The sequence below is a fragment of the Macaca thibetana genome, chromosome 12, assembly GCF_024542745.1.
Source record: "Macaca thibetana thibetana isolate TM-01 chromosome 12, ASM2454274v1, whole genome shotgun sequence".
NCBI lineage: Eukaryota > Metazoa > Chordata > Mammalia > Primates > Cercopithecidae > Macaca > Macaca thibetana.
This window is the reverse complement of record NC_065589.1, coordinates 36,884,253-36,897,992: the sequence shown is the minus strand read 5'-3', so window position 1 is coordinate 36,897,992 and position 13,740 is coordinate 36,884,253. Positions and strand designations below refer to the sequence as shown.

The following is a 13,740-nucleotide window of genomic DNA, read 5'->3' as shown; positions in this document are numbered from 1 at the left end:
CAGGGGAGCTTTAAGGCGACCTCCTACAGGACAGAGAGCCTTGTGTAGTGAGGCTCAGATAACTGATGGAGGCAAGGGTCGTGCTGGCCTTGAAAATCTTCTCTCTTAGGCTAAAGCGATTGGAAAACACCGTTTCTCTGACAGCCCGGTTGCTGTTGCATCTTGCGCAGCAGAGAGAGAGCGAGCTTGCAGAGTGTTCTCTGACTTCAAATGAAGGAGAAAATGCGTCCCCAGTCCGCTTCTCCCCACACAGGATTCACTGAACATTTATGGCCTGAGTCCCTTCCACATGCTGGGTTAACAATCACAAAACCACATGACACTACAGTTCAGGAGTTACGGAGCTCTGGAAATGAAAGGGCACAAATCCTGAGAGGGAATCACAATGTCCCGCAGAAGAAAGAGGACAATAAATAATGAAGAGAAATTCAGTTTGTCGGGGATGGGTTCTGAACTGGCAATCATGCTTAGCGGCGAGGCATTGAATTCTCTCTGCTGGCGTCTCCCGCGTCTGCGGCTCCCGGAGGTGTGGTCTGTGTGGGTGATGTGGGGCTTTTGTTGTATACATATGGATAAATGTCTGGCACTCCACTTTCTAAAGACACATGACATTCTGGGTCTGCAGCTGGCACGGGCGATGTGGGGGCTATATGTGTATATACACAGCACACTCAGCACATAGAGGCTTACTGCAAACAGCCAGGGGCTTGTGTGGGTGGGATTGCGGTATCTGTGATGGGAGCACAGGGCATGGTGCCCCCTGCAGAGCAGGAGCTGGCACAGAGGTCTGGAAGGAGAGTGTGATGTCCGGGAGATTCCCAGGGGCTGCCTCTCCTTCCCTAAAAGGGAGGTAGGGAGGGAGGAAGCGGGTCTCTCCTGTGGCGTTCCAGTTCCACCAGGCCCTGGTCTGTTAGGGTGTGAATTATCAAAATGGGTCACATGTGGCCAAGCCTAGGGAGGCCAAAGATCTTTTCCAAAGGGAATCTCCTCAGCCCCTATCACTGCCCCAAGGCAGCTTGCTCTGTCTGGTGCAGCTGGAAACCTTAGACCCAGAAAATTCTGAACTATGACGTTGGCAGCCTCACTTGGGAAACGGGAAAAGGAGTAGATTTTTTAAAAATTGAAAACACCATAGTAATGGGGTACCACTCATCTGAAAACCATGGCTTCTGGATATTACCAGGTATCTCACAGACATGCACACAATTGCCCGATTTCCATGATAAAGATTGTGAGGTACTTAGTAATTGAAAGATGTGCCCGGCCAGGTCTGGTTTCCCACTGACTTGGTTGCAGGAAGACTTGCCAAGCATTCGTCGGGAATGGCCAGCCTGAATTGGCACTGGGTGCCAGGAGCTTGGGGGCTGAGACCTGGTTCCACCCCAGCCTTTTCAATGATAAACTGGTAGATCTCCAAAGCTCAGCTAGCAGACGAGTGCCAGAAGCCAGGCAGGGGTGACCCCCGGGGAGAGGAGTGGGGCTCACCTGACTGTCTCCCTGTCCAGGCGCAGTGACTAAGCAGCGCGGGCCTGGAGGGATACTGTAGCATAAGCTGTTTTAAAAGCATGCAGATGGACCAGGATGCTATTTAAAACATCATTTGTAGGAAATCTGCTTTTGGAAATACCTTAGCACTGCACATTTTCATAGAATGCTGTCCTCCCTGGCTTTATCCCTGGTATTCATTCTTCAGGAAAGATATTCCTGAAATTGAATTTAGCTTTCTGGTTTTCAGAATTATTTTTCTCAACTTTTTCATAGTGGATACGTTCTCTTTTGCCTCCTCTTTCCCCACTTGGCTAGATTTCTTTCCCCAGAAGCCAAGGGGTAACTTGAGAGTTTTTTTGTTTTTGTTTTTGTTTTACTGAATTAGTCCTGCCCAAATAAACGGAGTTGGGGCAGAGGAAAAGCCCTTTCTCTTCCGCATTAGAAATTCATCCTCTGTGTACTTAGAAGGAGGCAGGAAAATGGAGAGCCTGCCAAGTAGGCATTGCCCCACTCTCCAAGCTCCTTCACCCCACTGCGGGTGTGGTGGGCGCCCAGGAGGCTTTCCTTGTCTCCCCTGCAAGGATGGTCTCAGCTGCCCCTTCATTAGCAGATCTTTCGTTCAGATATCTGTATTTAATGTGCAGAGTCCCCCTCATTCACGGTGCGTCAGTGCAGCTCTCCGGGCTGTTGGGGTTGAAATAGTTGAGTGAACCATGCCAAATAGATTTGTCAAGTCTGCTGCAGTTTGATTTGATACCATGGGGGAGGTGGGGGTTGGGGAGGGGACTTGGGGGCAGTGGAGGAAGAGGCTTCATCCACGCCGAGTACCACCACTGAGTTTCTCTTTGTAGCCGCTGGATGGTGAGCACTGTGCCCAGCTAACGGGTGCTAAGTGGCGGGCTTGAAAGTGAAATTCAGACAACAGGAGTTAGCAGAAAAGCAAAGCAGAGAGGAAGGCAGCCGCCGGCTCTGCTCTGCTCTGCAGTGCAGAGGGAAGGTTTGCAAATGCCTTCCCAGTGTGCAGGGAAGGAAGAGGGAATTGTGACATTTGGGACAGAAATGTGGGAACTCGATTTCAACTCCCTGGTCACTGTCAACAGCAATGCAGCATACCAAAGACCAGGGAATTGGGGAAGGCAGAGAAAAACAAGATTAATGAGCATGCAAGGTGGCGGGGGAGGGCTGTGCTATGTCTTTGCAAAACACTGTTTACAATGTGGACCCAGACTGGGCTGAGGCAAGGCCTAGGCCTCTGAAAGAATGCCTTCCTTCTTGCTGCCAGGGGGTGAGGGAGACTAAGGAACTCTTTTCCAGCCTCCCCTAGCCAGGGAGCAGCCTTTTCTTGGTCTCCTCCCATCCAACAGGTCATCATGAGGTCGCCTGTGAGAAAGTGGTCAGTCACCCTGTTGCTGGGGCATTGCAAACATCCCCCTGGCAAATGCAGCCTGGTTACACAGGCCACATGCACAGCACATCCCAAATCTTTATCCAATTCCACATGCCATAAATATGGAACCTATGATTCTCATATAGGGCGGGCCCGCCTTATGTATATTTATGGCATAACCACAAGGCAGAGAGCTCATCTGCCTGATGGAACCCATATCCAACCCACGTGCTCCCTTAAATTATACAAATTGCTTTGCATACATTTCTTTAGAAACCACAAGCAGAAATTACTGCTTTTGGTTTCCCCAGCTATATTAGTAACACCCCAGACGCAGACATGGCATTGTTAATACAACAGTAGAAGGTTCATGTATGTTTACATAATTATAGGCACAATTATGCACATACATACCAAGAGGGGCACATGGAGAGTGATAGGAAGAGCTCAGAGGCACAAGGTCATAGTCAAGGTCCTGCCCTCCTGAGATGCTGATTCCATGAGTCTGCACTGTGGGGATCAGCTGTGCCTGGGGAATAGAACCACAGCTGGTGACAAGACAGGGGAGAGAGACTATTGCCCTTATTTGTCTAGGCAAAAGCCCTTATCTTCAGTTCCCCCTCATTCGGTAAATGTGGGGATCTCCCTTGTTGACATAGCTCTGGTTAGTCACAGTGTTTCTGGGCTATTCTGATGTATTTGGAAGAAATTTGGGCTAAAAGAGAAAGTCTGTAGGGTGCCAAATGCACGCTATTGGCCAGATCAAGGATGGATGGGGGGAGATAGGGATGAGGTAAGACTTGGGTCCAAGAATTTTCAGAATTACCCCACAAGGAGTGGAAGGAATGCACTGAGCTCATCACATTAATGTAAGGATGACCTCCAAGGGACTCAGAAAATCCTCAGGCACCAGCTTATTCACTAGAGAATTTCACAGAGTTTCACAACTGTGGAATTGAAGCTCTTAGAGATTAAGTACCTTGCTGCAGGGACTAGGAAACTGGAGCCTTCATGGACGGCGCCTGGTCACCAGACTTGGATGTCCAGGCTGGCGCTCTCCACAGTCTGGCCTAGGCCTTACTCTTCATCTTGAGGGAACTTGGCTTCCTACATGTTCAGTCCAAGGACTGACAGGCACACATTTTCCCGGAAAGCCTCCTCTCCAGTGAAGTTCTGTGTGCAGGATGAGCCTGGACGTGGCTTAACCCACTAGGCTCATTGCTGTGGAGCTGGGCCCCACGACAGAATCATGAGGATGGGGAGTTGAAAGGAGTTGCCATTTATTTGATTTGGCTACCTCCCTTCAAAACAAATAAACACCCCATTTCAAAAATCCTCTGTCTTGTATTTATTTTCTAAATTAAAATAAATCATTTTTAAATCAGAGACTTGGGAGGAGAGAAAGAGTGGTGTCAGAAAACCAAACCCCCAAATCAGTTGGCTAACAGCTAGAGGCACAGGATGTCTATTTTCAGACCTTCTTAAACAGGGCACTGCATGACCCTGGAAACGTCTCTTAGTGGCTCCAGGCCTCAGGGTTTCCACCCAGTCCAAATGGAGTGGCGCTGCGGCTGCTATCGGCAAAGCACCTTGAGATCTGCAGATGGAACGCTCTCTGTGGATATAATTAATGGAGGAGACCCACAAAGCTCTTCTTGAGCAGAAGCAAGTTATCAATTTAAAAAGTAAGAAGGCCCCATGGGATATTTATGGGCCTCTTTAAAATCATAGGCCTGGAATGGACCACGATAAGTCATCCAGACCTTTCCCTGCATCTGATGGGGCCTGCACTGAGCTGCCTCAGATAAATGTCATCCATATCAGCCTCATTGTTCTCTTAGGGATGCAATTATGCCTCCACTTGATCATTTAAGTTTTCAGAAGAAACCTTTTTTTAAAAAACCTCCTGGCAGATGATGGGCTTCCCCTTATTCCTTTTGTGGTGGTAATTTTGTTTGTTGTATATGAGATTAGGACAACGCCTCACACTGTAATGGGCACCAGCCTTCAGAAGTCGTGGCTAGAACGGCGTCATCGAACCATGGTTGTGTGTGCTCTGAAGGGGGCTGATGCCCCTTCCAAGTTCAAGTCCCTCAGTGTATCTGACCCCCTCAATTAAAATGGAGAAGAATCCAGTGCCCTAGGTAATTAAGTTTGTCCCTTATCCATTTGCCATGGGATGAGCTCAGACCTTTAGCCTCTCCACTTAGGAAGCTCAGGGGAAAATTTCATTATACAGAAGCTTGAACCTTTTCTCTATCAGGCTTCCGTGGCCAGCGTCACCCAGCTCCCGTGGGTGCTGAACTGTCTCCAATAGCTGAGGCGCGCCTCCCTGGCGCTGATAGCCTTGACGTTAACCTCCCAGGTCCCCGCTGTGCACAGAGCCAGTGACAAGGAGCACATAGAGGGCATGTGGAAGGGTGCTGTGATTTTGCTTGGGCTGAGGAATCATGTTCCTTGCCCCAACCCCAACTAATGTAGGTAAGCACTGGAGTGAAGCCCTCACCTGGTAGATTGTCCCACTCTCCGATGTCACCTTGTCCCTGCTCTGGTTTGCAGAGCCTCCACCGGAAGAGGCAGGCAGGTGGCAGAGGTCTCTGGAACCTCACTCCCTGTTCCTTCAATCTCTGCCCACCTGGGAGTTAAAGGCGCCTCCTTAAAAAGCCCAAACATCTGTGTTAGGAGGTTTCCAGGGGTGAAGGGCCCACCCCACCCAGCTATAATGTCCTAGAATGTCCAAGTTTCTCTTTCCGTCTTCCTAGGAGGACATTGGCCATTCCCCCCAAGCCCGCTCATTGCTCTGATCCTGTGCTCCTCTCCCGCCCGCTGTTCTCCTGCCCCACCCCTGAGCTGCACTCCTCCCCCTCCTCCTCCCCGAAGCGTTCCTGTCTCAAATCCTGAAACCCTAATCCTGTTAGTATGCTGTGTTCCAGGGCTCAGCGTCTCGATGGGGGTAACATAATCCCGCAGTAAATCTAGCGGGCCCCGCAGGCCCACACAGATGGGGATGCGCACATCCCCGCCCCCCAGATCACAGCCCCCCCTGCGCCTGTCTCCTCCTTCGTGTAGGAAAGTTGCCTGATGACAAAAACAGCCCGAAAGTGAAGGAGGATGAGAGCAGAGGTCATCAGAGTCCTTAATGCGCATTTGGTTGTTGGAGAGCTTCTTTGCCTACCCGCATCCCCACCTTCTCTTAATCTCTCTCTCTTTTATATATATATACACATACATGTATGTAATGTGTACACATGCACACACACACACATGCCTCTGACTCTATCTGGCTAAGTTCCCACATCCACTAGAATGAAAGAAGCTTTAAAAAAACTTTTAAAATTGTCTTTAGAGGGGAGTTTTAAAGGAAAAAGATCAGGACCATTATTCACAAACAACAAAAAAAGCCCATTGCCTTCATATCATTTCCTCCCCACCCCAGTGCAACAGTTCCCTCCCCCTACTTGCCTGTTTTGTGCAACAAATTAATTAAACAGGATGGCATTCATTGATTAGCAATTTATTTTTACGTGTAGACCCAATGGCTGGTTTTAGAGCAGATGCAAGGGAAGGGGGTGGGAGAGGGAGGACACACAGGTCTGCAGCCAGGGTGAGCGGATGAGTCAGCACATTTGTTTCTGGGACTAGTTTTAAAAACATGCTTCTGGTTTCCCCCAGCCTCTGCCCTGCGTTCCTGCCACTTTTCTCCCTGCTTTGTTTTCCTCCTTCTTGAGTGTCTGTGCCAAGTACATTGAAAGGGAGAACTTTGGAGGCAATGAAACATTTATTAGTGGAGAGAAATATTTATTTTAAAAAAGAAGAGGAGCATCTCATGCACAATGTCTACCTCAGGGCTCCAGCACTGTGCTGTCTTGGAAACATTTCCCTGCTTTCTTTGCAGTCCCTGGAGCTGGCTGACTTCAGATATTTACAGCAAAGTAGACGTAAACGGTAGTTCACAGCACAGGTAACGAAGAGATGGGAGTGTGTAAGCTGAATACTGAAGCCCTACTCACATGAGAGGTGCACGTAAGGAGAGACTGCGTTTGTCCACCAAAGGGCCCACCTCATTTGGGGAGGGTGAAACAGCCAGCTGTGTCTCTCCTCCAGGGAGCTCAAAGACTTGGACAGCATCTTCATCTCAGGCCCCAGAGGCAGGCGTGATGACAGGTAGCATCTACACTGTCCCGGCCACATGGGTATTGATAGCAAAGATGAATGGTATATAGGAAAAGGCTTTAGGCTGGGTAGAAAATCCCTCTGCTTAGAGGCCTAGAAGGTAAGAAGGCTGCAGAGCTCACTGTCCTCAGCTATGCCAGTCACTGTGTGTTCTTCCAAGACAACTTAAGGAGGGGTCAGCAAAGAAAAGGTGACTGTGACTAGAAATGGGGTGGGAAGAAGAGAAAATGTTCTGAGATGGTCTCAGAAACCATCAGTGATGTGTTCTGGCTGGATGCTTCTTACTAGATTACACACACACACACACACACACACACACACACACACACACACACACACATATATGATGTTGAATTATATTGTCCATGCCTTGCAGACTCACAGGAATGGTCAAAATGCACTGATTTTCTTTTCCTGGGAGTGTAGATACAACCAAACTGGGATGCTGGATAGCAGCTGATTTATTTGGCAGGTCCCCCTCTCCCCTAGAGGTGCAAATCAGAAAATCCAGGAAATGCTGATGGTTTTCAGGTTCTGTGCTACTGACAAGAAACCAAAGGTCTCAAAAATCAATTGGGAAGTGCTGGATTATATTCAGAATTCAGAGAGGCACCAAATAGATAATCCAGACCACTTTGTGCCCTGAATTGCTTTTTAAAGTTGGTTTGTAGAGATGCACTTGAAGAAATCTTTATGTTCAGCTTAGCTCTTTTTAAACAGGCACACACATATATTTTTAATAATTATGATATAATCAACACTATCATCAGAAAACTAGGGTCACCCTGAACATACTTGTGATTTTCCTTTGGGTAGTAAACAACCATACTAAGATCTTTCTTTTAAAACGAATAAAAAATGGGTCAGGTATGGTGGCCCACACCTGTAATCCCAGCACTTTGAGAAGCCAAGGCAGGCATATCACTTGAGGTCAGGAGTTCGAGACCAGCCTGGCCAACATGGTGAAACCCTGTCTCTACTAAAAACATAAAAATTAGCCAGGCACGGTGGCGTATACCTATAATCCCAGCTACTAGGGAGGCTGAGGCAGGAGAATTGTTTGAACTCGGGAGGCAGAGGTTGCAGTGAGCCAAGATTATGCCACTGCACTCCAGCCTGGGTGACAGAGCAAGACTCCATCTCAAAAATAAATAAATAAAATAAAAAATAAAAAATGTATGTCCTCTGTGACATCCAGCTTCTAAAGCAGATGTTAGCATTCGATCATTCTGTTTGATATATGCCTATCTGAGTATAACATAAAAGGCAATCCACTGATTTTTCTCAGATACCTCACTGCAAAGTTGTGGTCTGAAAATTGTTGGCCTGAAGGCGGGACTTGGGAGTAGTTGTGGCTTTTAGAACTTGAAACTATCCCACCTGTGCAAAGACCCACTTGTGACTTGTGACTTGGCTTACACGCTAACATCTGTCCTGGGTGCTATGCAAGTCTCGGAGGGAGGGCCAGTAAACTTAAGTGTCTATCTGCAAGCCTGTTATCGACTTGATTTTCCTGAAGGAGAAACCAAGGTATCTACAGTTTATTGATTTACCTATAGTGATTCAGTGAGTCATCAGGGAATAGGGAATAAAACCAATTTCCTGGCGTCATTTCCCATGCATACAACCCCCTACCTTGCAATGCCTAGACTGGAAGCCAAGAATCCATCTCAGTGAATTTGATCAGAAAACATATGAAGGGTGATTCTAAAACCACAGAAGCATTGAGAAAGTCATAAAGATGTATAATATATGAAAGCATTTACTAGCTATAAATAGGGGAGATGCAGGGAGAAAAATAGAGACCTTGTAAACCCATTGGGTCAGGATAAATAGAAACTGCTTAATATTTCATTAAAAATGGATTTTCATAAATTGCACTTTGATATCTTTGGGCAAAAGACAATATGTAAGGACTAAGGTGTTGTTATTCATGACTCTTTGTTATTAATAATTTGAACTGGTATTGAAGCAACACATCAACAAGGTATACTTGCCCTGTGAGTGGGGCACTCCCCATGTGTTCCGGGCACTATTCAAAGTGTATAAAACATCCACAGCAATTGTCTGCAAAAGCACTTAGGCTGTAAGGGACAACGGGTAACTAAAGTGCCCTGTTGCAAAGTGGACACTGTTAAAGCAGTTCAAACCACAAAAAGTCATGTGAAGAAAGGTTTAGAAGCAGGGGGCCAGAGAGAACCTTACAAATCAACTCATACAATCCCCTCATTTAACAGAGGAGGAAATTGGGGCCCGAGGGAGGTAGAGATATTTGCCCACACTTATGAGCTAATTAGCAGCAGAGTGTGGCTCCTGGCTTCTGATTCAGTAGTAGGTTTTTTTGTCTTGTGTTTCCCACTATACCACACTCTGAGTGAGAGGTGTGTTAAAAATCTAATAAGATGTTGTTCCTTCACCATCCAGAGAACAGAGGGCAGATGTGAACACAAAGTCAAGAGCAGACAAGAAAACAGTTCAGGAACTAGGCTTGGAAACGTGAAGGGTAATCTGAAGCTAAGTTGAAAAGATCCTTCATTTGATTCAAGGGTGGGAGAAGAGTAGGCAAAGTGAAAGGGCAGAGTGCAGTTCAGTTGAAGCAGTCAGGTAGATGGCCTAGGGGATACAAACTGTGTGCTTGCCTCCCTTCCTGACTGATGATACTGTAAGCAGAGATTAGGGGGTTCACCCAGAGCCTGTGGCCACATGTATCCATGGGAAGACCGACCCCCTCCCTCAGCTCATACATGCGAGCATGTGCACCCCATGCCCATGTGAGCCACACTCATGCACACACCGCCATCCCAAAGACAGTCCAAATACACAATCATTTACTCACTGAGGAAAGAAAAGGTATCTTAGTGTTGCCTGCCAAGGCTGAGAAATGCCAGGGTCAGATAAGATAAAATTGGATATTAGCAACACATAAGACATGCTGTGTTTCTAAACGGCACCAGCGTGGTGTGTATGCTGTGGATTAGCAGCAGTGTTAAAGTTCAGATCCACTCAACTTTCCAATGATGCATTCACGTGGCAAATAAAGCTTTTTTCCCCCAATGTGAACTCCTTAGCGTCTCCTGATGGCGACCACACACACAGTCCCCATCACCATCTTTCAGAGAGCGGGCCAGTGGAGGCCCCCCGCTGCTGCTCACAGCACCCGTCCGAAATAAGCAAAGTGCTGCATTTGCTTCTTCCTTGCCAAAACAAAACAAAACAAAACAAAACAAAAACAAACAGATAGCTTCTGCCTCATGCTGAATTCTCAGAGAACTGATGAATCTCTTTTTTCCTTGGATCCAGTCCCCCATCCCTTTCCTGAGAGCTGTGGAGCCCTTTATCAGTACGAAGCAAGCAGGTTCAGGCACCACTCCCCTTGGGCCTTCCTCAGGGTGTCTGGCCCTAACCCTCCTTCCTTCCATTGCCTTGGCTTTTCTCCTTCCCTTGCTAACTTGGTCTTCTCACTCCTTCTCACCCACAATCGCTATTCAGGAAGCAGCAAAATCGAACCTGGGAGAGAGGAGTGAGTAACAAGTTCTTCCCAGGTGTGCTCCCTGCTATCAACTTTAGGACCCGGTGGGAGGGCTTCCCAGGGGAGGAGAGGAAGCAGCAGACTGGGTGAGCTGGGAGCACCCCCAGATTTGGTGGACTAAGCATCAGAGCAGTGGTTTAAACTGAATATGGTGGACCAGCGAAAATCTGCTTCCCTGTTTGTCTTCAGGAAGCCACTTCCCTTCAGTTACTTGCAAAAGGTATGTCTTCAGTGGTATGTTCTTAAATGGCTCCAACTTTTAACGTTAGCAAGTAGGAAATAGGGTTGTTAAATGATAGAGTTCACAGTTCATGGGGAAGAAAGGACTGTGTTGTCAATTGGCTCTAGACTTCTGTGCTGCTCTTTGCCATTACTCAAAGCCATTCTAAGGTGGGATTATAAACTCACACTGGGAACACATCACTGGACAGTGACCCTACCTCCATTCAGCCCATGCCTGGAGACTTTAAGGGCCTCATGACTCCAGCCATGAACACAAACACTGAAAATGTGTTAGAAGAGACTATAAGCTTAAAACCTAAAAACTTGGCAAGGATGGTGGATCCAGACAGGCATCTCTGAGCCTCAGTTTCCTTATCCAATAAAGTGGAGATAAGAATACCTACCTCCTGGGGTATTATAGACATAATTGTTTATACTCAAAGGTATTGTGTTGCATCTGGCTGAAAAGTCTTCAAATATACCAGTTTCCCCAGTCCTCTTGTCCCAACCCTGTTGGTGCGCCCAAACACTTGGCATGGCCTGAATATCAGGAGCCGAAGCATCTAGTTCTCCTAAACAGGAGAAATCGCTGATGGTTGCAGAGTTGGCTATAAGTAGAGTATAGCCAACTATACTCTACTTATAGCCCTTGGTTGTTATAGCTATAACAGGTATGATTTAGAAGTGGTGGTTGATTAGTTGGTTTTTCCCTCTACCCTTTTTCAGGAAAACTAAGGGAAACTCACATATACTTTGCTCTAGTTACTTTTTTTTTTCTTTCTTTCTTTTTTTTTTTTTTTTTTTTTTTTTGAACAGAGAGCACAAAAAAGCATAAGGTCCATATGGCAGTTATTGATCTGGGCCATCTGGAAAGCCAGGACTTGCTCCCACCATGTTGGATCAGAAGCTGTTCCAAAAAGCCTTCCCTCCCATAAGAGATGTATTGGTCAGATGGGGACAGGGATGGATTTCATTATAGGGCGGGACTACAGTGAGAGGAAGCTGGAGCAGGGCTCTGAAGGACTGTCTGCAACCCTGACCCTACCACAAAGATCAGAGAGAACCAAGAAAGTGTTGATTGACACAGGACCATTGTAGGTAGAGGGTGCCCCTCATCATCTCGCCCACTCATGGGTGGGATGGCATCAAGTAACTAACAAAAACAACCATGAAGCACTTTGCAATTAGAAGATGCTCTGCAAATATTCCTAGGTGCCTGCAACATGAGGAAGAGGGAGTGTCAAGTTCAAGTGAGGTCTGGTAGCCCTAAAAGATGACATTTTTACTTCATTTTAAACAGATATTCTACTTTTCTCCCTCTTCCTTAGCTTCTCGAGTGTTTTCCTTCTTCTACCTGCTCTCAGCCTGGAGGCAAAATTTTCCTTCCCTCTAAAATTTTCTGGGAAGACTATTGATAATTTTCAAGTAGAACAGTGTGAGAAATTAATTTTTTTTTACATTGTGTTTCTTTAAAAAGCCCAAAAACAACACACCCACTGATTATTTTTAAGCTTGAGGGAAAGAAAATTCAACAGCACCTTCCCATCTCCTTCAACGACTGCTCAAGTGGCTGAACTACAAACGGTTTTATAACATGGTTTTGCATCTTACGCTACAGGTATTTCAAGCCAACAACGATGCAACTGAGGTGGTTCTGAACAAGCTCCACGCTCCGCTGCTGACAAGGTTTGTTAGGATCCGCCCTCAGACCTGGCACTCAGGTATTGCCCTCCGGCTGGAGCTCTTCGGCTGCCGGGTCACAGGTGAGGTGGGGGCTCCAATGAGGTTGGGGTGCTGATTGAGTCCTGGGCTCTGCTCCCTTTCAACTCTCTGCAAACAGCATGACTGTACCACATGACCTTCCCAAACAGACTGGCTCAAGGACTCAAGTCCTACCAGAGTTTGTCTTCTCATTCATTCATTCAGTATATATTTATTAAGCATCTACGATTTCTACTATTAATAGCTAACATTTATGGAATGCTAACTAGGTACAGATGCCATTCTAAGCACTTAAGATGTAACATATTTTATTATCCTCATAAGGACTCTATAGATATTATTCTCCTCACTTTACAGATGAGGAAACCAAGACTTAAAGAGCTAGGTCACTCACCAGTAAGTGGTAGAACCATGGTTTGAATCTAGGCAGTTTCAGTCCAAAGCCCCTGCTTTCAAATAACACTCTCTGTTGCCTCAATCAGGGGCCAAGAGCTGTGCATGGTGCTGTGGACACAATGGTGGGCATAACAGACTCTGTTCTGTGTGGGCATATGGACAAGTTGGGCAGACATACTAATAAACTCATAAGTATAAAATCAAAACTGTGATCAACGTCTGGAAATAGAGGCTTATGGTCCTTGGAAGTACATTGTAGGGGACTTGACCCAGCCTAGGAGCTCAAGGAGGACTTCTTTGAGGAGGTGATGATTGAGGTGAGGCTAGAAGGCAGATAACAGACATTACCTGGTGAAGAGGGGACAGAAAGTGCACCAGGCAATGGTCACAGCTTTCTCAATGGCACAGTGGCAAGAGGGACCAAAAGAGGAAGTGAGGGGCATGGACACAGCTTTTTTGTGGGCTGAAACCCAAGGTCTGTAGACTGGAGAAGACCAGAGTGGGAGCTGGGACATTACAGGAGGCTAATGCAGGGGGTACAGATGGGAGATGATGATGGCTGGATTAGCCCCAGAAATGCAAGGACAGACCAATCCCCTTTATCTTGTGGGCTCAGCCCAGGGCAGGCAAGTTGCCTCTTTGACCTAGAAGTGTCTTCAGTGTACATCCATCCACGTGTCTTTCCCCTAATCATTGCAGCTCTGATAGGGAGTGCTCCAAGGTCTGACCCTGTCTGAGGCTTCTAGTTAACACACCATGTGTTTGTACAGTCTCTGCATCTCCACATGCCTTTCTTGTTCATCATCTTGCCTATGCTTTCTAA

The 13,740-nt window shown here is 46.8% G+C and overlaps 2 protein-coding genes across 7 annotated transcripts in view; both read left to right on the top strand.

Annotated features, from left to right (window-relative positions):
- EEF1B2 (eukaryotic translation elongation factor 1 beta 2) overlaps positions 1-13,740 on the top strand; it is a 954,602-nt gene that overhangs the window by 521,448 nt on the left and 419,414 nt on the right. The window lies entirely within an intron of this gene.
- Positions 1-13,740, top strand: part of NRP2 (neuropilin 2) — a 115,473-nt gene that overhangs the window by 45,547 nt on the left and 56,186 nt on the right. For all 4 annotated transcript variants that reach the window (XM_050750818.1, XM_050750817.1, XM_050750821.1 and 1 more), the window contains exon 8: positions 12,418-12,562. In XM_050750818.1, the coding sequence (XP_050606775.1) occupies positions 12,418-12,562 (145 nt within the window). The remainder of the gene's footprint in view (positions 1-12,417; positions 12,563-13,740) is intronic.